The following is a 27,013-nucleotide window of genomic DNA, read 5'->3' as shown; positions in this document are numbered from 1 at the left end:
GATCTCTTCCATTAGCCATATCAAGCCTTTCCTCTCTCTTGCATATTTAACTGTATACCACTGTCTCTTGCTCCCACCTTTATTGGCATGTACTTTCAGACATCACAAAATTGATCTGTTAGCGTAATCACAAAGAAGCTGTGACATAAGCTGTAGGTTCTATTTAGCTTAGATCCATTTATATAAAATCTGCTGGCTTACTTGTCTCCTTTCATTTGCCCCTACTTGCACTAGCTGCTCTTGGAAGAAGGTAACGCTGCATTTATCTCTTTACTTTATCCTGTCCTTTAATTTCTAGACAGACCCTGGTGTCTCTCGTACTAGCACAACATGTCGTGGAAATTCCACTAACATGAATGTCTGATGAGGATTATAGTAACACCATGTCAAGGGCTTCTTGGAGGCCTCTCTCAGTCTAATCCAGTAGCCAAGTCCAGACACAGACAAAGGGATTCCTTTCAAAGCTTTATTCCTCTTTTACAACTTAACAACTCTACTGTTAGCAACTAGATATGAGCAGCAGAGCACCTATGCCCTAAGTTGGAACAGTTGGTCCCTGTTTGAAAGGGAATCACTGGCAGACCCCTGAACTTAAGGACTAGGGAGAGTCCCTCCCCTTTTCCCTTGGATCCTCTGGGCGCAGCCGTTGTTTGTGCGCCAACCGGGCACTACGCCTCCTTTCTGCGCCCTCCATTTGGTGCCGCTCTCTGCGTCGGCGTCGCACGTCCACCAAGTCTACTTCCCGCGCTCGGTCACTCCCTGGACTGCTATCTAATCTAGGAATGCTGGTGGGAGGAATCTCCGTCAGCTGTGGGCCCTGGGAAAGAGGAGCGCGCTCCTCTCCCAGGAGCGACTGCTCTTCCTCAGAATCAGAACTACTCTGGGACTCCATGGGCTCTGGGACCCTGACACACCACCCATTCCTGACAGAGTCTTTGCTCTATCATTTTTCAGCTCTCTTGCTGTCCTGTTTCTTATCTGGTTCATTTATTAGGCATGTGTTTCTTGGTTGCTTTTCATCTAAAAGAAGTTCTTAAAGCAAATTTAAAAGGGAAAAATGCACCATGTCATCCCCTTATAGACATCAACATAACTACTCTCTAGCAGCCTCTGGTGGAATGGCTGGCTGTTAAATTGATCACAAGATGTCTGAGATGCTCATTTGATTCACTGCAGAGTGGGCATATTTGGTTTCTGCAGACATGCTGTGAAGATTTCCAGCACAGATACGGAAGCATTAATATTCTTGATACTGGCAAGCCCACATTTAGAATATGGTGCCATCAGCAACAATTTCACCTGGCTTCTTCAGAAGTAGAGGTGAGACAGCAGGACATCTCCCAGAACTGTCTTCTGCTTTGACCATTCTACATAGTGATGATATAACCCACAATGAGGTTTGGGCAATATCTTTGGGCAGACTTGGCCCGTTATGTAGAGTGGGGAAAGGGTGCAGCTTGTCCTCGCAATGGGGGAACAGAATGTCCAAAGTCAGCATACAAGCACAAAATCCAACTCACGCAGGCATCCATGGTGTGGTTGGTCACTTCCTTGGAAAATATCTGGAGAGGCTTGCAAGGATTGGATGCTGTGTATGTAGACCAACTTCATACATGAAATGGGCCAGATTGACCTGAAGATACCAGCTTATCTTCCTCTTCCTGTCTGGTTCCTTTTTCCTTTTGTATCTTGTCCCTTGGATCGTAATCTATTATTTTAAATCAAACCACCTTGAGTGCTTCAGTAAAAGGTGGTATATAAATACAGTTAGTAAGTAAATAAAAATTAAACTGTCAGGGAGGTGGAGTTGTTCTGAAAGTAGTGATGAGATCAATAAGTTCACAACCTCTAGCCAGGTGCCCATAACGAAGCTATGGAAGAACATGAAAAATATAATACTGGCCAAGTTGGGGGCATAGTCTAGTGGGTGCAAGGAGAAGAAGCAAGAACAGTGAGAGGCAAGGAGCTCGGAGGACTGACTGCAGAGTGCAGTAGCTGGAGTGTCTTTCTGAAGGACACTCTAGCCACCACGGTCTCCAGCTGGGCCTCGAGGGGAGGGAAGTATATGGTGACAAATCTTTGTGTGGGGGGGGTGGGGAGATAAAGATGGGGTTGCAGGAAGAGAGAAAAGGGGGGAGAGTGAGAGGAAAGGGTTAGAGTAGGGCTGGTTGTGTATGTGTGGGAGGGGGTGGTGATGAAAACTCTCAAGATCCTTAAGAGAAAGAGCGTGCAGTGATGATCTTGAGAGAGAGAAAGAGAGTGCCACTTCTGCCTTTGGCCCCTCCCATTGCTGGCATGCGGCCCCCACGAAATTAACTCCAAGGGAATGTGGCCCTTGATAGAAAAAAAGTTGCACACTTTTGTCTAGAAATTTATGTTGTACCTGGATGCTCCTTTTGCTAAGGCAACGTTGCTGTCTGTGTCTTTCATTAAAGCAATAACTTTGCATGTGAGCATGAGCTCTTGTGGAATAATTGCTGCAAGTGTAACTTCAATATCACCCCGTGTCAACTCAACACAGTACTTTTCAATGGAATTTGTTCCTAACACACAACTGTAAGTCAACAAGTGCTGAGCAGCCAAGCGGCAAAAAGTCAAGTGGTGTATGCGTGAACCAAGCTGATGGGGCAATAACAGGCCTAGAAATGTAATGCAGGTCTCCAGGAAATGTTTTATCTTTGGCACCACACCCTGTATATGTAGCAATTTCATTAGCCCTGGCTCTTTAGTGTTTCTAATTTTAAAGCCATTTTTAGTATATCAGGGATCTAACGCACTTTGGTTTGATTTATCCAGATAAATGTATTAGAGTTCACTTCCATTTGCCATATAAATGGCAAATACTCGATGGTACCCTGTGGAAAGATCTGAATAATATGGAGAAAATTGAACAAGACTACTGTGACCCATTAAATAAAAGGTATGGATGTATTTAATCATATGCTGTTATTTGACTTTGAATTGCACTGATGCAGATCCCTTGCTGGCATTTGCTCCTTTAAATGTTGGTATTTAGCAGGTGGATTACACTTGATTACTTTCTTTTGTCTGCTTTTTCTGATTCAACTGCTGTAGTAATTCGCAAGGCCTTGATATAAAGTTCCAGGAAACATTTCAGATTGGCTCAGTCTTCATACTGGAGACAGAGGACTAAGAGGTGCATGTGGTCTTTTAAGCAAATTTTGTGCAGTCCTTAAGATCTTAGATCCATGAAAGTTCCAGCCGTTGATTTGGGGTAGGAAAAAAGAGGTTCTAGCTCTCAAGATGATAAAATGTGACTTGCAAATGTGGAGACTGAAGGGCTGTTGTAAGCGATAAGAGGGCTATTTAATTAACCTTGTGATGTACCCTCAGTTGATCAGGTTGAAGGAACCCAGAATCTTAGGGAGTGGAGACAGGAAACACACACAAGGCTTAAAGAAAAGAAAGGAAGGATTTATTGAAAGGGAAAACCAATCCAGCAGATACAAACACAGTTGCTGAACAAGTGACTAATATCCAGTTAACCCTTGCCAGACAATTCCCAAAAGCAGTGAAATTGACTAATTGTGCAGTTAGCCCCTGCTGGATGTACAGATGTCCCCCAGCTGCTGGCTTCATAGAATCATAGAATAGTAGGGTTGGAAGGGGCCTACAAGGCCATCCAGTCCAACCCCCTGCTCAGTGCAGGAATCCAAGTCAGAGCATCCCTGACAGATGGCTGTCCAGCCTCGTCTTGAAGGCCTCCAGTGTGGGAGAGCCCACCACCTCCCTAGGTAATTGGTTCCATTGTCGTATTGCTCTTAACAACAATATTCACAACAGCTTCACAACAGCAGGCTGTACAACTATCTGAAATTGCACATATGACAGTACAAAGTTGTCCAAACCTCTGTCTAAGTACCAGTCAGTAATCTCCCATCTAGGATTTCTACCCAACACATACATTCACACAACCAATTACTGGCCGGGTAAATTGGGATTATGTGTAAGTCCAGATGAGGGAACCTGTAGCATGTGCACATGTACAGGCCAGTCACTGCGCCCCTGCCTTGATTGTTGCCATTTGAGAGATTAACAACATCCTGATGACTCCCCAACATCTCTCAAGGCTGGTTTAACCACCATAAAACGTTCTTTGTTATTGCAACATCTGCTGATGCCCCCTTTTGTTGTCCCTCTTCCATCTTTCCTGAAGCTGGCACTTTAGCAATCCTCTTTGCACACACCTCGGTACCGCCATACGGCCTTCCTGTAAATAAAACCATTCATCATTCATGCTCCCAAGGACATTTCATATGAACAGCACATTGGATAGTTGATACAGCAATCTTCCTTTTCGGGATATTTACAATTTGACACTTAATTGTTTTGGAAGTAATGGCACATTCTGTATATTTACAGGTTGGGGATACATTAGAGGGTCAGGCTTTACATTTTATTACAATAACAACATTTCAGTTCTGATGAGTAGGGATCATAAAAGTTCACTGTGGCATCTGAGGTCTACAAGTTATCTGCTATGAATGGGTAGAGAAGTTATAGAGGGAAGCAACCTTTATTGACAGAAATCAAGTAAAGGCTGACTTAAACGAGAAAGAGAGAGAGATTAATAAAAAGTGATAAGATATTAAAAGCAAGATATAAACTTAATTATCTAAGGGGAATATATGTGGATATAAGAAAATATAGGGAAAACAATATGAGGAAATGGAAAAAAACAAAATCACACTGTGTCATAAGACTTCATAGGATATGATCTGAATTTACTGAATTGAATTGAACTGAGAAAAGAAAGAAATGGGAGTATAACACAATCTTCCTGTGCGTAAAATCTGCAGTCTTAAATGAGTCCCCTTTGGCGGCCACCGGTAACTTCGCAGCAGAACAACTTAACTGTGGCTTCTCTGGGTGGCTGCTGTCTGGACCCCACAGTGACTGATCCCTTCTTGTCTCCCCTCCCACTTGAAATAGGGAGGCAGAGACTGAGCCCCAAGCAGTTTTCTCTTTTTGCCTGCCTTCCACAGATACCTGTCAGAAAGAGATTAAAACCCTAGGTGCTCAGACTTGGATGTTCAGGGAGGATGGATTTCTCTCTTTCCAAGCTGCTCCGATCTTCTCTCCACCCTCTTCAGGTTGTGCAAAAACAGGAGATCAGTGGCAGGGTGTAGTGGTCAGGGAATTAATTGAAGCAAAGACCTTGCGTAAATGGGTGCTCATCATTAATAGAAGGGTTCAAAATGGGAAGGGACCATAGGAACTGCCTGATACTTGGTCAGACCATTGGAGCAATCTAGCTTAGTCGACACCGCCTAGAAGCAACTCTCCAGGGTTTCAGACAGGAGTCTTTTCCAGCCTTGCCTGGAGACGCCGGGGATTAAACCTGGGACCTTTTGCATGCAAAGCATTTGTCCTACGGCTGAATTATGGGGAGCGATACAAGTCATTGCACTTGGGTCTTGCTTGGGCTACATTGATACGTTTATTTAGGGCACAATCCTATGTGTGTTTAGACAGAAGAAAATCCTACAACTCTCAGCATTCCTCATCCAGCCATGCTGGCTGGGGAATGCTGGGAGCTGTGGGACTTTTTCTATCTAAACATGCATAGGATTGCACCTTATTTGATGACAGTGGGTTGTCCACTTGCTGTGTTAGCTTTAAAATGAGCTTTTTGCATTAGGACATTTTCCTTCAGTATTCAGGAGTGAACTTCGTAGCCCCGTTGGGCTGTTGCATCAGCACCATTTCTTTGTAAAAATCTACCACCTTCATCGTAGAAACAGTGGTGTCAGCAAGTAGCCAATCAGATTTGTCATTGCTGTCAGATGAAACAATTTCTGAGTGAAGGCACCTCATTCTAAATTAGTTTCACTTGCCCTCAACAACATCATTACATAGTTAGATTTGATTGGCTACATGATGCTATCACTATTCTTAGGAAGAAGGCCAGTTTGAAAAAAAAAATGGCGCTTGTCAAGAACTCTATTTTCTTTGTTCTAGCAGTCTGTAAGTTCCCATTTTGCAAAAGCTGGGGCTGCGTGTAGTGGGTAAGCCATCTGTGTGTGTGTTATCTCATGATGGCTCCAGCCCCAAGGTCAGAACAGGGCCCAGTTAAATAGACTGAGTGATCTCAGTTACATTCCTGTGGGAACCCTTGCCTCCCTTTAGGGGCCTGAGAAAACTATTCCAGCCAGCCTGTGCTTGGCTAACAGGGATCACCATAGAGTTGCCTGGCGTTTAAGCGTATAACCAGTGGGGTTACTGCTACCTGTGGTCTTCGTCTTTATCTTGCCTTTGCTTTAGACTCCCAAGTATTTCTGTCTGGGCCCTGTCCTGTTTGAAGACCCGTGCTTAGATACAGGTTTAGGTGGCTTTGTTATTTTTGCCTTGAAGTATGATTTCCAAATGTTTGACTGGTACTTGTGTATCTTTCATTCCCACTTCCTTCCCCAGTAAACTTGCTATCTCTTGTAGCTAGCTGGTTGTCCATGTGCTTTATTCTAAATTGGTTCTGTAGTAAATCCTCGTGGTTAATGCTGCTGTTTCAGGTGTCGGGCCTAAGCCTTGAAAATAGAGGGTGCTAGTTTGGCCCCCTATTTCATAAGCCTTAGGGGTGTCCTAAAAGGTCTGAGAGTCCCCTGTCTCAGGCTGAGTTGGACAGAAGGGGTGGTGGCAGCCTACCTTGCTGGGTTGGTGTTCAGCCCAAGCAATCTGTCCCTGCCTAAGCGGCTGGGAGTTTGGGCAACCTCCTTCCTCCTTTCACAGTGCTGAAGCAGGAGCAATTGGGTTGGTAGGCAGGCATGAAAAATCTGTGCTTTGGGGAACATGTCAGCCTCCCGAAAGCTCCCTTTTCATGCAGAAAACATTCACCAGCAACTTTTTAATACAGTGCTATTTTAAAATGGATTTTATGTTAAGAAGCAGTCTTGGTTAGGTGTGAGATAATAGATTCTCATATTTGTACAAAATGGCAAATCTTAGCATTATTAAGACTCGTGTGTCTAGAACTTCGGAAAATGTTCAAGTGAGCTAACCCCCCCCCCCTTTAAACCCAATTGTCTGCAGAATTTCCTACAGCAGTGCTGGGAAAGGCACTAGCCGTGTAGACATCGATTTCTCCAAAATGACTTACGGCTCTGCCAAACTTAGACGCCTCTCCACGGCATCCTCTGTGACCAAGCCCCCTCACTATATTCTCACAACTGATTGGATCTGGTATTGGAAAGATGAATGTAATGTGTGGAATGAATATGGAGTTCCAGTAAGTAATACTGCACTGAAAATAAATGCAGTTGTGTTGCCCCTTTGTATATTGTAAAGTGCTGTAGATAGTTTAGCACTTGAAGCTGAACATTCAGTTGGCATTCTTCTCCCACTAATTAATTAACAGGGTGCACAACTCACGGTGGCATTTGCCTGCCCAATGTTCGCTGAAATGAATCGGAGCTGCATGAGAGCTGTGGGCCATATTTATTTTGAAAACGGCTGCCCTTCAATTGTTGTTCCCCCTCCAAAAATAAACAATAAAATCAATAACAACAAATAAAAAGTAGAAACGATTTTTAAAATGGCAACAGCCGAATAAAGCCAGGTTCAGCCCAAGTTTTAAAAAGAGTGGGAAATGTAATCGATGCTGGAAAGATCCACAAATGTAAGTCATTTTAGTTAAGTGGGACTTCAGTTAAAAAAAAAAAAAAGGAAATGCAATTATTGTAAGTCTCTTTTTAAAAATAATTTTATTTAAAAGGAAACTGAATTTAATACAAACATGCTAAAGCTGGGACTTCTCTCTCAAAACAGAATCTTGAGCGTTATTATTAGCATTATTAGTATTCTTACCATTTTTACCCTGATCTTCAGCTGAAAAGGCTCCCAACGTGGCTTATATACAATCAATAAAACAAGACAGTCCCTGCCTGGAGGCTTACAATCTAAAAGACATGACACAAAGGTGAAAGGGGATGGAAAAGGACCAAAAGCAAACTCAGGCACCAGTTCTCAAAGTTAAATATTAGTTCTTATAATACTGAATTAAAAGCTCTTTTTCTCTGTGAAATAGAGAACCATGGGAAAAAATATCTGACCTTTGAGGTTAAGCATGATAAACGACACAATGTCATCAATTGTATTTATTGCTGTGGGCTCTCTGCTGGCCTCACGGTCTAGCAAGTAATCACAGGCACTAGAATCCAGGGGATGTCATCGTGTGTCTTGCCAGGATCAAGCATGGAGCCCATATGGACTACCTGGTACTCCTATTTTATGTCCTGTAATTACCTGATTTCCACCATGTTCCCTGTCCTCAAATTATGAATATTTATTACTTTACTGAATTTACTACTTTCTTCTTAATGGAGGAACATCATTTTGTCCACTAACTAACATCCCTTGTTTCTATAAAGTTCTGGACAATTTAGTTACAGCCTAAATCCATTGCATGTTTAATTGCAAATATTCCTTTCTTTCAATTCCAGTATATGCCACACCTCTCAACTTGTGTAGACCATAAGCGTTCACCAAGGAAAGTTTTTAAAACGAGCTCCTTTTTAAAGCGATGTGCAAATGTGTCTTGTTTGGTTCTGTGCTGGCAGGATGCCGACCACGCTGCTGCGACGGTGTCCAGCCTCGACTTGGAGAAGGTATACCAGTCTGAAACATCTCCAACACTCAAGTTCACAGCTGGGAAACACAAATATGAGATTGATTTCAAAGGTAGGTTTGTAGTGTTCTTGAACGAACTGAAAAGTGCTGAAACAGCACCTGTTAAAGGTTTTATTTATTTATTTATTTATTTATTTATTGCATTTATACCCCGCCTTTTTTCCTCTTGCAAGGAACCCAAGGCGGCTTACATTATCCTCCTCCTCTCCATTTTATCCTCACAACAACAACCCTGTGAGGTGGGTTGGGCTGAGAGTCTGTGACTGGCCCAAAGTCACCCAGTGAGCTTCCATGGCCGAGTGGGGACTAGAACCCGGATCTCCCAAGTCCCAGTCCAACACTCTTGCCACTACACCACACTGGTTTACATCACATCATGCTCCCTTATTCTGATCCTAACTGTTCTCTCTAGTCCAGTATTGCCTACTACAGGAGTGGGAAACCCCTTTCAGCCAGGGGTTTTGGCTGAAACCAGTTTTGGAGAAGTTTCAGTTTTGGAGAAGCTTTTTGGGGGCTGCATTCCAGTGGTGGGCAGGGCTAAAGGCAAAACAGGGCAGAGCCAAAACACCAGCATATTTTAGCTTAAAGCTCCTATTTCAATAGTGAAGCCTTAGGAGAGGCATTTCAATCTTTTAGAATGGGGGAAAAAACTGCACAAAAGCCAGGAAACCACCAAACAATCGACAGTCGACAGGAACAATCGACAGGAAGGAGGTGGGGCCAAAGGAAGGGGGCATGTCTATCTGGGGAACACAGGAGGGCTGGATTTGGTTGGCGGGCCTCAGGTTCCCCGTCCCTGGTCTACTGAGACCGGCAACATCTCTCCAAGCTTTAGTCTTCCCCAGCCATGCTACCTGGGTCCTTTTTAACGAGATGGTGGAATCTTCTGCATGCAAAACATGCACAATGGGAAGAGTATACTTTGGACTATTTATGAGACTGTCTCTTCGGAGTGTTTAGATGATTTATTAGGTATAGATATAGTAAGGACCTCAGAGATCCTCCTTCTAGATCAGAAGCAGATTCAGAAGCCAAATAGGCCTTTTTTCCATGCCCACTTGGCCCTTTTATTAATTAGGTTCACCTCTGCTTTTGGACTGGGGCTAAACTAACCATCTTCACAAATAACATCAACTGGGGATGGATTTTCTTAGACATAGGACTTGTACAGATTTTGTGGAAAGGATGCAATCTCCAGACGTTTCTGGTTCTGGTTCTCTCCTCAGCTTCAAGGTATAAATTGGAAAGCAGTGTTATTTAGATGTCTGAGAAAGAGTATAAGCCTGGCACCTTTGATGGCTTTGTTAGCAGAAGAGTTTTTGAATGCAAAAACTGCATGTTTTAGATGTAAGTACCATTGTATTTTTCTGGTTGTTTGTCTTTTTCAGCCATGAAACAGAAAAACCTGCAGTTCCATACAAAACGAAGCATTCGTAGGCGACCTAAATTTGTGTCTCCAAAAGAAGTAGAGAAGAAGAAAACTAGGTTGGTGATGGATGTGTGTATAGTTTCCTCCCCTTTCCGAGGCCTTGGAAGGGTTTTTCTGAGCAATCCTCTGGTCCCTGGGACCCTCTCCCAGCAACCATAGGATTGCTCTCTCCATCACTGGGGGTGGGGAGTATCCATATGGGAGGTGACTTTTCCCCAGTTACTCCAGGCCTAGACTGTTCAGGGTTTTAAAGGTTAATCCAGCACTTTGCAGTTTGAGTCCAGAAGTATGAATCTTACTATAAGGAATTGTCATTGTAACAGTTTGCCATGCCACAGCTGCCTTTTGAGGCAGCACAGTTGTGCACACTTCAATCCATTTGGTAGTGTGTTGCCACCCCCTCCCCCTTTTCCTGCTAGTCCTGGGTAGGGGGACCCTAGAACCACAAGCCACTTACCCACCTGTGGTAAGGTAGCAACCAGCTGAAACCTCCCATAACTGAGCAGGCAGCCTGCTTTCCCCTTGCTTCCCCTTAAGCACCAATGGGCCTGAGTGGCAGAGGCAGGTGGGGAGAGAAGCCTCTCCTGGAAGTGCCACAACCTCATGCTCAAACCCCAGGTCCCAACTGAAAGAAGATCTTTATTAAAGAAATATAGTAAGAAACAGAAAGGGAGAGCGGAGTGGGTACTTGAAAATAAACAAATGGTAAAAAGCCTGCTAAACTACGTGAAACTCTTCTGAGGTAAAATACAATGCCAGATGTCACCTGGAGAGTTTCAACACACACAGCATCTTTGGGTGGTCAGAGAAGGAGGAGATCAGAGAGACTAGAATGACAAAGGACTTAAAGAACCATATTCCATTTTATTATTATTTATATTTATTTGTGATACTTCTATACCGCTTAATATAATAAAATCCCTAAGCAGTTCACATATAAATATTAAAATCACATGTAAAATAGATTATTAAAAACAATTGGAATTACAATACTAGTACAGAGCAATACAAGGAGCAGTAAGATGGAACAGTAAGAGTAATTACAATCAATTACAAGCCAAGGAAAGCCTGGGTGAACAAGTGTCTTTTCAGGAAGCGTTTGAAACATGCCACGTTTTCTGCCTCCGAACTGCTGGGGGGGGGGGGGCGGTTCCAGAGGGTGGGCACTATTATGTTTGGCAGGGGGGACTATCCAGCAGGTTTCGCCAATCAGAGGAGTGCCTCATTAGCAGGAAGAGCCTCTTCTCACCTTCCGGGCCTCGGAGATGGAAGAGAGAAATGTTAATTAAAAAGGAGATAGCTTTAGCCACCTCTGGCAGACTTGATGCATGAAAAGTCTTCATGTTTTGCAGATCTGAAAGCCCCAGGAAATATGTGTGGCATTCTAAGTGGGTTATGGCAGCATCCTGGTCTTTAGCTTTAAAGAAATAGACACTGAAGGGCAGTTCTTCATCATACTCGTCTTCTTGAACCCCATGATAAAACAACAGAGTCTTGTGGAACCTTAAAGATTTAACAATTTTATTCTGGCATAAGTTTTCGTGGACACTGTCCACTTCATCAGATGCAGGCTAGCACAGCTACCCCTCTGGAAATTGTCCCATGACAGAAATATGTGCGTGTCACAAAAGCTTCCAGCAGGATAGCCATTCTTGGTCTCAGAAAGTTCTGCTAACTTTCAGGCAGTGGTGCTTTACTTAATACACACAATATTCTTCTAGAACTGCACAGAATGTTGTAGTACTCAGTGCCCACTCCGAAATGTCTGTGGGTTTTCAGGGCCAAGGGAAATGAGCCATGCTCATGCTTTGAATACCAGCTGCCCTGCTGACTGTTGTTTTTTTTTTAGCTGTGCTCAAATTTATGGGGCAAAAAAGTGGGGGCCCTTAATGAAACCCTTAAGCTCTTCCCCTGATCTGGCCCAATTATAGCCAGGACCCCACCCCCATAACCTTCTAACAAAATTAGTCAAGGAGGCTGTCACAACAGTGTAGTATGGAAGGGGTCAGGTGTGCCCCTCCCCCCGGTAATTTATCTTTTAACTTCTTTCCTATAGTTCTGTGAGACTTTCTTTTAAGTTAGAGGTCAGCAACTGGAGGCCCCTTGGCAAAATTCTGTCCCCCGTGGGGCTCTGGAGAAAAAGAGTTGTAGAGAAACCAATATCTGCAGCTGTAGTTTCCCTTTGGGTATGGAGGTGGGAGTTCTGGCCCCTATTATCACTTGCTTCTCAAAGTGGCTTCCTGGAAAACTAGTCGTTGATCATGGTTTTGAGCACATGATTAGACAACAGGCAGGGCAGAATTCTTGCGTGCTGAAGTATATTACGAAATCGCTTTTGCTGAATAGGACTCATGATCCCTGCTTATCTTAATCTGTGTTCTTCACTTTGCGCAATGATCAACTGCTAAACGCTTTTTTCTTAATATTATATGTAACTGGTGATGATTGTTATCTGATCTCTCCTAATCGCCAAGAGGGGCTGAGCAGTCGAAGGGAGGCTCTTCGCACATTCCAGCGCACTGGGACCGGTCACAATTACCAGAATTGGGACATGCGGTAGGATGCTCTGAAGTGTGTGTGTACAGTCACGTTGGCCCTATATCGTCACACTCCCCAGTGCTGCAGCTCTCTTTGATAAGAAGGTTCCTGTGTGTGTGTTTTTTGTCCATGCACCGTACCGTTGGGGTTTCCAGCGTGGGGCCCATGGGCACCACTGTGCTCCTGGAGACCTCTGCTGATGCCTGCCTTGCTTCCTGCTCCTCCTGATGTTTATTTAATTTCTTAAGATTTTAAAAATTATTTTAAATGGTGAGGCTGACAAGCTGCAAAATGAAGGGCTGCCCTCCAGCGCCATCTTTATTTGGGTTCAAGATAGTGGTTTTGTGTTTTGGAGTTCAGATTCCATCTCTGTCTTGTACTTCGGTCTTGGACAAATTACTTTGTTTTTAGTCTCAATAATTTGCCTTCTGGGAAATGAGTGTTTTGTGACCAGCTGTGTCCACCATGGGAGCCATTTTATCAATGGGCACCCCCATGGCGCCATTTTGTGAGACCACCCATGGCACTCTATATCAAGCCCCCAAATGCGTCCACTGATCCAAACTGGTTGGGGAACCCTGCTATACAGGATGTCTGGATGCGATCAACGTGAAAGACCAAGTCGCAGTGTTGTGTGCAGATATTGACATTCTCTCTTTGGCAGACAAGGATTCTGTATTCTACAATTATTCAGATTTTAACAATTCATTTCAATGTGAATATTTTATTTTAGACCCATAATTTGTTTTTCTGGCAAGGTGCATTAGTGGGAGATGTATATTTCAATTGTTTATTTCCTTCATTTCTACCCTACCTCGTCATCCAACGTGGCTTGTATAAAGTAATACAATTTAAAAAGTCCAAACCATCCAATAAAAATGTGCAGTGGAAAATCACCACTCAACCAGAAAACCAGTGGAAGAGAACAGATAGATACCCAGCAATGGCAGCAACAACTAGTTTACCCCTTCAAAGAATAGAAATGTTTTGCCAATCTCCAAAAAGCCAGGAGAAAGATAGCTTGGTCGGATTTGTTAGGCAGGGATCCCCACCAAGAAGGGGCAGATGGCTCTGCTTCTTGTTTCTATCTTAGCCTCGGAAACATAGGGAACTCAGTGTCCTGTCCAATGACCTAAGCTAGCCTTGCCCAGGCTGGTTTCCTGCAGATGTGTTGAGACTATAATTCCCATATTCCCCAGCTAGGTTGGGGTGATGGGAGCTGTAGTCTCAGTGCAGCTGCAGGGCGCCAACTTGGGCAAGGCTGCCCTAAGCAAAGAACAAAGTTCATATGAGCGCAGTCATCCTCTTAGTTATCCTGGACTGAAAATGTTTAAGTGGTGGTGGTGTGGGCTCATGGCTCTTCTTCATTTTTCTTTTTTCCGTGATGTTATGATCTCTGACTTCACATGGAATTCAGAGTTGTCACATAACACAGCTTGTAAGTGAATAGTTCTTTCCTCATTGGCTGTAGATGTATTACCAAAATGAACTCTTCCATCTATGCCCTGTTGGCAGCACCTCCATGTATACTTAGATCAGGGATGGCAACCCTCAGGACAGCAGGGCTAAATCAGGCCTGCGATGGTTCCTCATCAGGCCTACAGAGGCTTGAACTCCCTCCATGGGCCCGTCCCCATGCGCCACCCCATGGAAGCTTCCAAGGGCTCTGGAAGGAGGCAAGGAGAGGAATTGGAGGTAACAATGGGGGAAGGTGTAGTGCAGCTCAAGCCACCTTGACTGAAGCACGGGGTGGAGGATTGCTCCTCAGCTGGGGTGACTTCAGTGCCCATGGACTTTCTGTGGCCTCCAATGGATACCCTAGGGACCCCCTGGCCAGCTTTGCTTAATAAGACTAGGAAGAATGTGTTAACTTTATTATAGATCACCTTTTTGTTGCACAGATTACTCTTGCTGCCATTTCTTGATGGCGGCAAGAGTAATGCTGCCATCAAGAAATGATGCATTTTTATACCTTTCTTTCTTGCAGTTGATCACACTTTTCCCAGGTTCCAATGAGTACAGAAAAGTCCAGGCTAGCTTTCAGCGCACAATGCCCAAAGCAACAATTATGGTGATCCAAAGAATCCAGAATCTAGCTCTCTGGGAAGTCTATCAGTGGTACGTGCAAAACTATTGCTCTGGTGTGTAATTGGTTTCTCTTAACAATTGATTTGTGTGTGGCCAGGTGTCCTGCTGCCTAACAGAGATCCCTGGCCTTCTGAAAACATGAGTGGATTAAACAATCATGCCATCCTGTTAGATTCCATTTTTAAAAATCATTTTTATTAAGTTTTAAGACTAATACATGCACAAATTAAGAAACAAACTAAAAACATCAGAGGAAATTGGCAGCAAATCAGAGACAATATATGCTTCATGAATGATTGAAAGTAGATCAATTTCATTTATCTAAGAGTCTTTCCAGAGAGTACTATGTGTATTCAGTGGGTATAATTCAGTCCTTTTGGATTCCTCAGTGCTATTTAGATATTCAGTGGCCTGGTTCACGCAGCACATAGTTAAACTATGGAATTCACTACCACAAGAGGTAGTGATGGCCACCAATTTGGATGGCTTTAAAAGGGGATTAGACAGATTCCTAGAGGAGAAGGCTGTCAATGGCTACTAGTCCTGATGGCAATATGCCACCTCCAGGTACCAGAGGCAGTGAGCCTGTGTACACCAGTTGCTGGGGAACATGGGCAGGAGGGTGCTATTGCACTCATGTCCTGCTTGTGAGTTACTTGTGGGCAGCTGGTTGACCACTGTGTGAACAGAATGCTGGACTAGATGGACCCTTGGTCTGATCCAGCACGGATCTTACGTTTTTATGATCATGGTGGCTGAAACAAGCCACCATGATTTGTTGCAGCTGTTGCATGTGCCAGCCGGATTTCCCTAATTGCTTGTTTGGAGTGGGCATCAACCTTCAGGTAACCCAACAGCAGGCCATGGGTTATTTTGGGATTGCTGACCCTTCCAACAAGCCATGCCACCTGGGTTTGGATGGCATGGCAAGCTGTGCCAGGAAACTGGCCCCAAATGTTAGGAGATCCATCATCAAGTCTCACACTTTGGCCTGCTTTGCAATGGAGGAGTTTAATCCTGGGCTCCAACTCTGGCTTGAGGTCCAAAGTGGGAGCACTTGAGCTGCGCTGGCTCATTCACGAGAAGCCAGGGTTTAAAAGAATCCTTGGTGATTATTGCACGCAAACCAGGCCATTGTTTAACTTCTTTAATGTGCGTGCGTGCGTGAGAGAGAGAGAGAGCGCACACCACTGTGCTGGGGATTTAATCCTTTTCTTCTGCTGTCCTCCGAGTCTATCCCCACAGCTGCTATTTGCCGTGGTTGGGGAGGGGGGCAGGGAAGATAATGGTGCTCAATCTGGGTCCCTCTTGCTCTTACCTCATTTGGCCTAGGTATGGTACTTTTTCAATATTGGTTTCATTTGCTGTTTGTGTATGGGCATGCAAGCAGTTGATTTTGTACGTAATTTTTCCTTGAAAGCGTGAACTAGGCCAACATACATTTGGGAGCTTCCACTGTCACTTTCCTTCCACTGGGATCTTTGTGCATGAGCTTTTTCTCAAGTAAAGTTCTAGGTGTGTGTGAGGTTTTAGTTTTGTTTCTTTTAGAGTAGTTGGGACAGTACAAGGCAGTGGTTCCAAGAAGCAAAAGTGAAAGTAACAGACTATTTTTGTTTCCTCCAAATGTGTGTGTGGAGTTTTGTCATCTTTGCAACTGGTTTTGTTACCTGCTCTGAACGATCACTTGTCAATTGTGGGACTGGTGTCTAATTATCATAGAAATCAGTAGATCTCCCATGGATGCCCCCTGTATGTTTCTACATATGCTAAGTAGTTGCAACCGCTTTTTTTTTTTTTCCTCCAAAGCCATGTCAAAATAGAACAGGGTTCCTTGTTCGTTGATGGCTTAATCAGAATATATTTTGCTTAATCAAAATAATACAACATTTTTTCATCAGAGAATTTCTGACAGAATTTCTTTATAGGCAGAAGGAACAAATGAAGAAAGCAAATGAGGGAAAGGATGTTGATGAAAGGCAGTTATTTCACGGGACAAGACAAAACCACGTTGATGCGATTTGCCAGCAGAACTTTGACTGGAGGATCTGTGGTGTTCATGGTACAGCCTATGGCAAAGGTAATTTATTCTGTTATCTGTTATTTCCTTATGTGCAATAATTTAACGGGATGAACCACTGCCTGAAGATGACATGCTTGCTTTGCATCAATACCATTAATTTGGTATAGACGTTATCTTGGAAGTCAACATAGATCAATCAGAATTTCAGGACAACAAAGTGGCTGCTTACAAGGAAGGATATGACTTACAAAGAAGTGTGCATTAGACTGCAGATTGGAGCCTTAGGGGGCAGTGGCCGTTAAAGCAGTGTGGTGTGATAGTTGACTTGAGACAAGCAAGAGAATTCCACCATTTTGGCCCTACAGTAAAGGGCTTATCATAAGTCTTGATAACACTGAAATAGAATTTTCATTCTATTCAGTGTCTGAATAGAATTCAGTGTCTGAATTTAGCAGGATACCTTGTATCCCTGCAGACTGCCTGGAACCTCATTTCATGTGTATGTGTGGGGGTTGATTTTCTAGGAACATCAGTTGGATGCCTTTCTGATATTAAGTCTGCTATATGAAGCTGAGTTACAGGAGGAAGCCTTATTCTCTTTCTTTATTTCTTTTCATCTCCTTCCCCTCTCCCTCTACAGGAAGTTACTTTGCAAGGGATGCATCATATTCTGATAACTACAGTAGAAGCGATACTGACCTCAAGATCATGTTTCTGGCCAAAGTTTTGGTGGGGGAGTTCACCAATGGTGTCTCTTCCTATCTCCGCCCTCCTGCCAAAGATAGCCAGAACACTGTTTTCTATAACAGTTGCGTGAATAGCCTCCACAATCCGTCAGTCTTCGTCATTTTTGAGAAGCATCAAATTTATCCTGACTACCTGATAAAATACAGAAGTTAGATGGGACCTACTGTTGTTCATCTCTGCCTTGTAGACAACTTCCCAGAAGACTAAATTAAGAGTCTTTTAATATTAGGGCTGCTGTGCTTCACCAAATTATTTTTAGAAAACTTTTTATTGATTAAAGGTAACTCAATGAATTGGTCAGCATTTTAAAAAAATGTTTAAATGTAGGAACATAATAATTCTCTATGAGGTAAGTGCCTTCTTAGGAGTGGCATTGCTTGAATGACTCTGTGATACACCTACATGTCATCTAACAACAAAAATGATTTGTTTTATTCATAAGCAGTTCTAGTCAATTAATCATGTGAGCCTGCAGTTGATTGATCGACTAATTTTTGTTAGTGAACTAACAGCATCAATATATAGTCGTTAAAAAAAGACAGTGTGTGTAGCAGGAATTGGAGATAATGGTCTTGTCTCTCAACAAGGCTAGACAAGAGGTGACATGAGAGACTACTTCTTTTGATAATCTCTAGCATGCTTTTCTAAAGAGCTCTGCTTTATTGCAGTAGTTTATAATATTACAGGGTTAAAATTCTCTCATGTTGGACTAGTCACATCCATGGTTTTGAGATGGCTTGCTCTGAACTTGTGCACCAGAGGTTGCTCCCTCTTCCTATAAACCTCAGGCACATGAAAATGTTGGTGCAATTTAACCCAGGGTGGGAGGAAACCGCAATTCACCCTGCCCCTACGTGCATATGTCACCAACATTTTCGTTCCTATGGGCACTGCAGTTCAGTACAGTTGGAGGGTGTTGGGTTGTGGGGAGGGCTGCTCTAGAGAGCAGCTTACTTTCCTTCACAAGGGCAACTTCCTCTGGTGATGCTTCTAGAAGTTGCATGCCCTTTATTTTACTTCAGCAGCTTCGATTTCTTCTTCTCCCGACACAGTCAAATTGTACTCACCAGGTTTTCCCTTCCTGGTAATGTGGCTCCTGAATTTGTCTACAGCCTTTATCGTGAACAACCTGCATTTTAAAATTTTAGAGTTGGGAACTAAAGCCTGTGTTGAAAGGCTTCCTGCTGAGGTTTAGACTCCTGGCAGCCTTCCCCCTCTGCAAGGGTGGGGGACCTATTAAAATGGTCCACCCCCAGAGATTAATGGATTCCAGAGGGCTCTGGGGGGGTTTCCTGCTGGTATGACTGGTGCTCCTGGTGAAGCCCAGGTTGCTCTGTGGAATGCAGAGATGACTCGGGCGGTTGACACGATTGCGCCCAAGCGCCCTCTCCCTCTGAGCAGAGCCCAGCCAGCTCCTTGGTATACACCTGAGCTGAGGGCAATGTAGCAAGAGGGGAGACGGCTAGAACACAGGTGGAGGAAAACTCGTGCTGAGTCTGACCGAACACAGGTAAGAGCCCACTATCAAGCCTACTCTGTGGCAGTGAGGGTGGCAAAGAGACAGTTATTTTCCACCAGCATTGCATCTTCTCAGTGTCGTCCAGTGGAGATTTTCCAAGTGGTTCGCGGCCTGTTACATTCTGGGCCAGGGAGAGAGATGGTGGAACCCTGAGTTGCACGCTGTGATAAGTTTGCAAGGCACTTTGAAGATAAAGTCGCTCAGATTCGTCATGAATTGGACACCACAATTAATGCAGTTCCATTGGTAGAGGCGTTCAGAGCACCGTCTGGTCCAGTTTTATTGGATGAGTTTCAGTTACTGAGGCCTGAGGATGCGGACAAGGTGCTTGGCCAAGTCCAATCGACCTCTTGTGTGCTTGACCCTTGCCCTTCATGGCTTATTAAATCAAACAAGGAGGGGATGTCCGGCTGGGTCCAGGAGGTTGTAAATTCCTTCTTGAGAAAGGGAGTGGTGCCTGCCGCTTTAAAAGAGGCGGTAATTAGACCATTCCTGAAAAAGCCTAACCTGGACCCAGAGGATGTTAACAACTATAGGCCAGTGGCCAACATCCCCTTCCTGGGCAAGGTGCTTGAGCGGTGGTTGTAGGACAGCTCCAGGCACTGTTGAATGAAACGGATTATCTAGATCAATTTCAGTCGGGCTTCAGGCCTGGTTTTGGAATGGAAACTGCCTTGGTCGCCCTGTGGGATGACCTCTGCCGGGAGAGGGACAGGGAGTGTGACCCTGTTGATTCTCCTGGACCTCTCAGCGGCTTTCGATACCATCGACCATGGTATCCTTCTGGATAGGTTGTCTGGGTTGGGAGTTGGAGGCACTGCACTACAGTGGTTCCGCTCCTACTTGGATGGCCGATTCCAGAAGGTGGTGCTGGGGGATTATTGCTCTGTGCCATGGCAATTGTGCCATGGGGTTCCACCGGGCTCTATTTTATCCCCTATGCTGTTTAACATCTACATGAAACCGCTGGGGGAGGTTATCCGGAGGTGTGGGCTGAGGTGCCATCAATATGCGGATGACACCCAGCTCTACCTCTCTTTCTCATCAAACCAGGGTGATGCAGTGGCTGTCCTGAATCGGTGCCTGGGCACGGTAATGGACTGGATGGGGGCCAATAAACTGAAACTCAATCCAGACAAGACGGAGGTACTGTTAGTTGGTGGTTCGTCTGCCCAGCTAGGTGATATTCAACCTGTTCTGGAGGGGGTTGCACTCCCCCTAAAGGATCAGGTTCGTAGTTTGGGGGTGCTCTTGGACCCAGAACTGTCACTTGAGGCACAGGTGAACTCAGTGACACGGAGCACTTTTTATCAGCTTAGGCTGGTATACCAACTACACCCTTATCTGGACAGAGATAGTCTAGCTACAGTTATCCATGCTCTGATAACTTCTCGTCTGGATTACTGCAATGCGTTTTATGTGGGGCTGCCTTTGAAAACAGTCCAGAAACTTCAGCTGATCCAAAATAGAGCAGCAAGATTGTTAACAGGGACTGGCCTGCGAGCTCATATTACGCCAGTACTTTTTCAGCTGCGCTCGCTGCCGGTCCATTTCCGGGCCCGATTCAAAGTGCTGGTATTAACATTTAAAGCCCTTAAGGGCTTGGGGCCAGGTTATCTGAAGGGCTTTAAATGCTAATACATTTAACCCGCCTCCTCCCATATGTGCTTGCCCGGACCTTAAGATCATCGTCAGCGGCCCTCCTCCGTGAGCCCCTGCCAAAGGAAGTGAGGTGGGTGGCTACTAGGAGGGGGGCTTTCTGCTGTGGCACCCTGGCTCTGGAATGAGCTCCCTAGTGAGGTTCGCCTGGCACCTACATTGTATTCCTTTCGGCGCCAGGTGAAGACCTTTTTATTTTCCCAGGCATTTTAGCTTTCTAGACTTTTAGCTTTGCTGTTTTAAATCTGTATCTTAAACTCCTGCACTGCTGCTAGGTTTTATTGTGGTTGTATTGTTATATTGTGGTTTTAATGTTCTATATATTTTAAATTGTTTTTTTGTGTGCTGTTTGGTTTTAATTTTTGTGACCCTCCCAGAGAGCTTCGGCTGTTGGGCGGTGTAGAAATGAAATTTAAAAAATTGAAAAAGTTTTAGATCCCTCGTCGTCACGCACCTGTGGTCTAGCGACAACAGCGGGCAGTTCGGGGTGTGCCGGAGAGTGTCACGCCACTATAGCTTGGTGGGTATACAGTTGGCCGGGAAAGTGACTTAACTAAAAGCACTGAGGAACCTAACTAGTCCAATAACGTGCATTCACCAGGAATGGCTCTATTTTAATGCAGTGAATGTATTGGGCTGGGTCCAGTGGTGGCTCCGATTTCCCAAAATGCTTGGGTTTGGCACCTTGAATGGCTCCATTAGAGGTCTGGCTGGCTCTAACTAAAACCCGGAATGGATCCATAGCCCCAGCCAAATTGGAGCCACCAGTCTCCACTGGCTGAGTCCTGTATTGAGCTCCTCAGATTTCTGTAGAACGTTGTAGCTGAAGCCCCATTTTTCAGCTACAGCTGTAAAGCCCTTTCAGTGTTGTGAGACTCAAGTGATACTGCCTGGTCTCATCTGGTTGATGATTCTTCTCCCAACTTAGCGGTCTTCCCTCAAGTGTAAATTAAAGGACTGAAGTTACAAAGCTTGTGCATGTGCGTTTTAATGGTTGCTGCGTCTATGTTCTGTAGCTGACTGTCAGCAGAGTTCTGCTTAGCTTTATTTTGGCATCAAAAGATTGCTGTGCACGGGGTTTGCATTAGACAGTTATGATTCGGGGCTGCAGGAGGAAGACAGTACTTGAATAAAGAGTAGCGGCAAGGAAAGTGGTGGTGGTGGGGTTAACTGGAATAAAATACAAAAGTGGCAAGGCTATGGGGAAAGTCAGCAAAGGCTTCTCTTGAAAGGACATTTTGTGGAGGGACTGGAAAGAGGAGAAGCCAGTGACTTGCCTGGACAGGGAGATGATACACATGTCCTGGTCTAGAGAAGGAAACCTGCATGTAGTAGCTGCATTTGAATACAGCTCTCTCCCTGGATCAGGGACCTTTGGGTGTAAAGTACATGTGCATCCTAACATTAAATAGTGTCCATCCCACACTTCATTGTTTGCATTAGGATGCTTATTCTGGTGCAACTAGTTATACATAACCACATGCTACTGGAGCTGGTTGTGAACCTCACAGAGGATAAAGAACTGCTGTAGATTTGGTTTTGTGCTGCTCTACTGGCAATAAAGCTAACCATGGCTAGTGTGGGTTTGGAATGGGCTCATGTGTTCTCCAAAGCATAAAGTAGCATTGTACAGAGACAGCAAAATTATATAGTAAGTAATTTGGCCCAGTGGGCAGTATCCAACTGTGTCATACCGCTAGTGCAAATGATGCGCTACATTCTGAACGATACGAAAAAGAAGAGTCCAACTAAAGGCATGTTTGTGCAAGCACGGTTGCACAAGCAGTTTTGCATTATGCTTGTGCACCCGGTTGCTCATTGTGTCGGTTACACAGCTGCTCGCACCTGTTGCGCAACTGCTTTGCATCTGTTGTGCAAAAGTAATGGGCAAGTGCTTGCGCCATGGAAAGATTCGGCAGAGCACCGCTAGCGTTAGTTGAGTTTGCAGAATGTCACCGTTCAATACTGCCCGTTACCTTCAAGTAGAACAAATGTCTTATATCAGATAAGAGCACTCTAATTTTGGGTTTTTGATCCTTCAGCACACAGTGAATATTACACATTTCATCTGCCTGTAACAAGGGCTGACTTTAAACTTCCCAAAGTCCATTTGGGACAAAAACGGAGGCATGAGGTAATAAGTGTGAGCAGTGGCAGCCCTTGAAAGCACAGTTCTACCTTTGCTTTTTCCAGCTATCACGTGGTGCCTGTGTTTGTCTTCTATCTGAAGCATGGGTAGATGGAGATGGGAATAGACTGAACAGAGGTGCAATCTGTGAATCATGGCCATTGACTACTTCAGATCTAGAAACAAGCAGTCTTTCACATTACCTTTATTTTGTAAATGTAAAAAAACCGTGTGAATTAAAACAGTTTTTAAAAACCTCTCCCACTTCAAATCTGGTAATCAATAATAGCAGTATAAAATGTTTGTTACAAAAAGCATTGTGTTAGTCACCCACACATTACAACATTCCCTAGTTACTTTAAAAAGCACAGCTTTCAGCTGAGACAAAACAAGAATTCCCTGAAGACGCTTCATTATAATAATCATAGCAAAAAAACTTCAGTTCTGCTTTCTGACAGTTACCACCAATGCTTGTGTGAGCATCTGATGTGCTCTGATGTTGAGCAAACTGCAGCCAAACAATGCAGATCCTAAAAACATCAATATTTTTGCCCCCTTGTCCGCTCTGAGATTTTATGTGATGGTAAAGTTGCAAACTAGATTGCTAAACCTAAAACAAAAGTATTTTTTAACCTGTGGTGTTGTGTTGGTATTTGTAATTTCTATATTGTTTCATCATGTGCACACGCAGTTCTTTTACTTTAACTATGAACCTTGGTACAACGGGATGTGGTGGATCAGAGATGACTTGGCCAATGACAGCCAGAGTTTGTGGCTGATCATATACGAGCCAAACGATATGTATTAAACCACATGTCTGTCCAGTTCATGTATCAAAGAGGGCTGGGAGGAATGTCTGATAACAAACATCAAAAGGGACCATACAGGTGAAGGGAGTTTAACCTATGCTGTCTGACCTCCTGCAGCTGGTGACAGAACCTGTTCTCTCCATCCCAGGCTGGCCATGTTACCAGGAGTGACCTGGACAAGGAGAGAAGTGCCTAAAGCAAAAGAATGGGGTGAGTTCAGGTATAGGAGGATATTGTTCACCTCACCTGTTTACACTTTTTTTCTTTAATGTAAATCACTGTTCCCCAACCTGACGCCATATAAATGTGTTGGCCATGCTGGCTGTGAATAATGGGAGTTGCAGTCCATACAATATATGGGGAACTAGACTGGGGGAGACTTAAGTAGACACTGACATCCCCCCCATCCCTTTATAGAATCATGGAAAGCATTATATACATGTGGCTTCCCCTCATGTCCAGTTTGGCCCCAAGACTTGACCACTGGAGCGTTCTGAATCCCCTATTTAGGGCTCTGTCTTCATAAGGGAAACGCAAGTCCCGGTTATTGTAATTTACACTTTCAGCATTATGGAAAATCCCAATTGTGTTGTACTGTTCCAAATGACTGCTGGACTCTAGGATGTTTTATCGTGCATTTAATTGCACTGTTGTAGATTTATGTCTTTAGCAGCACTACCAGCACCAGCATGAGTCTGTTCAGTAACCAGTATGGAGGATACAATCCTGAATCTCAAGCACTGTGGACATGTTATACAGATATATTTGTTGCATTTCTCTGCTTTTCACTAGGCAACACTTGAGTAAACAAACACACCTTCGTTTTACCTGGAAGGTGAGTTCCAGTTGATTGCTATACAAATGACATCTGAGGGAAAGCGTTTGGGGCTGCAGCCTTAACAAGTTCCAATCCCAGGACTTCAGTATAATGAAGTTGTCTGTTACTGAGGAGGGGCCATAGGTCAGTGGTAGAGCACATGTCTTGCTTACATAAGATCCCAGACTCAGTCCCTGGCATCTGTTAAAGGATCCCTGGTGGCATGGCTGCAAGAGACCTCTGCCTGAAACACTGGAGGGCTGCTGCTAGTTGGAGGAGACATGCAGTGCTAGGTTAGATGGACCATTTTTCTGACTTGCTACAAGACAGCTTCATATGCGTTCTGACAGAGTGCATGCAAAAAAAGCCAGAAGCCCATTGAAGTTTCTGTACCTGCTGGTCTAAGTCCTTTACAGAGCATCCTACCAGTGGAGGTGGGCAGATGCAAAGGTGGAGGAAATGTCTAATCCAGAGCCCTGCCAGGTTCGCGGAAGAAGAGAAATGGTACTGTTCCATTTCATTTTTTTTGCGATTTCCCTCCCATTGGAACCATTACATTTCCCACCATGTTGGGCATGTGGCTGTCCATGACATCCCACCCCGCTTTTGTCTCTATCGACACTGACGCTCTGACGGTGGAGAGGGAAGGGCAGCAAAGGTTTCCACAGGGGCTGGAAGTTGGCATCTGAAGTGGATTTCTCCCTTGGAGGATGGCCTGGCCTAGGAGGGGGAGATCTGCAGGGCAAAATTGTATACACAGTTTCAAGAAAACCATCCACATTTTTGGCTGTTAGCTCTCTATAAGCAAGGCTGGTTGTGATCTGAGAGTGACAGAAGAGGAAAAGGAACTGCATGAAAAAGCTGAAAAGCCAAAAGGACAGGCAAGGCCTCAGATTGCGGTGTGGAAATGAAAAATGACATGTAATACGCCTGAGATGTTTAAAAAATAATTTTCAAGGCAAAAAGCATGATTTATCTTAACAGCAACAGCTAAAACAATTCACTTTGAGAATGTCCTTTGTTCTTGCTGTTACTATTAGTTTGATCAAGATTCCTTCCCCCCCCCGCCCCAGAAGATTGGTTTCAAAACACACCAAGCATATAATACATTTTAATATATGTTTATTTCTGAGTACCTGAGGTTTTGCCTCTCTTTTTGTCTCTGACTCCACTGCAGAAATAGTGCTAGGGTTGCAGAATTCAGCATCCTCAGATTTCTTGTAACAAAGTAAACCTACAAAGATAGACTTGAACATCTGTAGGAAATACCTGGTGAAATTTCAGATACAACAGGAGATATCTGTACAGGAGTTCCAGCAGCTGGGGCATGGGCCTCAAGCACCCTGAATAGTGTTTTCCATGGATGGTAGGAACTACATTTCAGAAATGTGCTTGATTTACATTATTTATACAGGTCACAGAACTCACCTGTGGTTCCCTCCCGCCTTATTTTAGAACAGAGCATAAGCCACTCTGTTGATAAACTATACATATCTGCTCAGAAACAGCCCCACTGAGTTCAATGGGACTTACTTATAGGTAAGCTTGGGTAGAATTGCAGCTTAACTTGGGTAAAGTTACTCAAAATATGCCAGTGGGCATGGGATTGTTCAAATAGATCTGAGTTTGTGTTGTTGATCCAAAACTAAAGGAGCAGATGTCGCTGTCAATGGTCTGTCTACAGCTTCTCTACAGTTTTCTCTACAGCCAATTCAGATGCTTGCAGTATAAGTAACCCTAGAAGCTAACTGGAGCTCCAGGGTCTCTTTTTGGTTTGGTTTGGATGAGCATTTGAGTCTTCATAAACCATGGTTGTTCCCAGCTTCATAAACCATGGTTTATGAAGCTGGGAACAAGCATTAGGGCCAAGCACTCCTCCCTTATGTGCTAGCTTCAGCCCAGAGATCTTGGCTTGTATTAAGCCAGAGTTCCCCATTTTGAACTGGAGAATTCTGGCTTTATGTTGGCTAAGACACCAGGAAAATAACTTGGGATATGAACTCTTGTGCTGCGTCTTTGCATGTATGAACTGGCTCTCAAGGACAGAGTTTGAAATAGGACCCACTTGTATCCCTAAATTTGTCTTGTTTTAATCCTTAAAGCACACAAATATTTCCTGGCATAGCTAGATTTGGGAACAGTAATTCCAATGTGTCTGCTCCCTAAAGCCTCTATTCTTTTCGAGGCAGGATACATGTAGAAAGAGAAAGCCTAGTCCAGCATGTTTTCAGCACAGCAGTAATGTATCACACAACAAGCCATCTTTTCTTCAGAAGGCACACTGAGTGGTGATTCTGCTCTATCGAGAAATCAGCTTGATGTAAACTCCGTTCTGTGGTCCTAGCGTGCCGCAAGATTTCAACTGCAAAGGGATCTGGACAGAGGGTGCAGAAACAGAACATGAAGCAAGTCACATAATGCTCTCCTTAGAAAGTGAGTGTAGTTGTCAAGGGATATTAACATTCCAGGTTTATGCTGGATGTGTTCTAGGGGCCACTCTCAGTGAATGTGGGGAACAGTGAGATACAACAGAGCTAGCGCATTCTGGATCATTACCTCTCCTTCCCAGAATCCTTTGCAATATGCATCCTTTGCCCATGCCAGATGCACAGAGGC

The 27,013-nt window shown here is 44.2% G+C and overlaps 2 protein-coding genes across 9 annotated transcripts in view; one reads left to right on the top strand and one right to left on the bottom strand.

Annotated features, from left to right (window-relative positions):
• Positions 1 to 25,973, top strand: part of LOC146339502 (protein mono-ADP-ribosyltransferase PARP12-like) — a 34,860-nt gene extending 8,887 nt beyond the window's left edge. For 2 of the 3 annotated variants that reach the window (XM_084809554.1, XM_084809553.1), the window contains exons 5-12: positions 2,797 to 2,920; positions 7,048 to 7,243; positions 8,574 to 8,694; positions 10,032 to 10,128; positions 12,547 to 12,628; positions 14,598 to 14,728; positions 16,624 to 16,775; positions 17,359 to 25,973. In XM_084809554.1, coding sequence (XP_084665680.1) covers positions 2,797 to 2,920; positions 7,048 to 7,243; positions 8,574 to 8,694; positions 10,032 to 10,128; positions 12,547 to 12,628; positions 14,598 to 14,728; positions 16,624 to 16,775; positions 17,359 to 17,618 — 1,163 coding nt within the window. In that variant the 3' untranslated portion in view covers positions 17,619 to 25,973. Of the gene's footprint in view, positions 1 to 2,796; positions 2,921 to 7,047; positions 7,244 to 8,573; positions 8,695 to 10,031; positions 10,129 to 12,546; positions 14,729 to 16,623; positions 16,776 to 17,358 lie in introns of all 3 variants that reach the window. The other variant, XR_014784258.1, reaches the window with a different exon arrangement.
• The window catches only part of TBXAS1 (thromboxane A synthase 1), a 353,264-nt gene continuing 342,370 nt past the window's right edge, over positions 16,120 to 27,013 (bottom strand). For all 6 annotated transcript variants that reach the window (XM_084809555.1, XM_084809557.1, XM_084809556.1 and 3 more), the window contains one exon: positions 16,120 to 26,771. In XM_084809555.1, the coding sequence (XP_084665681.1) occupies positions 26,697 to 26,771 (75 nt within the window). In that variant the 3' untranslated portion in view covers positions 16,120 to 26,696. The remainder of the gene's footprint in view (positions 26,772 to 27,013) is intronic.

Source organism: Heloderma suspectum, chromosome 7, assembly GCF_057233095.1.
Source record: "Heloderma suspectum isolate Gila_16-S chromosome 7, 16-S_ref, whole genome shotgun sequence".
NCBI lineage: Eukaryota > Metazoa > Chordata > Lepidosauria > Squamata > Helodermatidae > Heloderma > Heloderma suspectum.
This window is presented reverse-complemented; position numbering and strand designations above follow the sequence as displayed.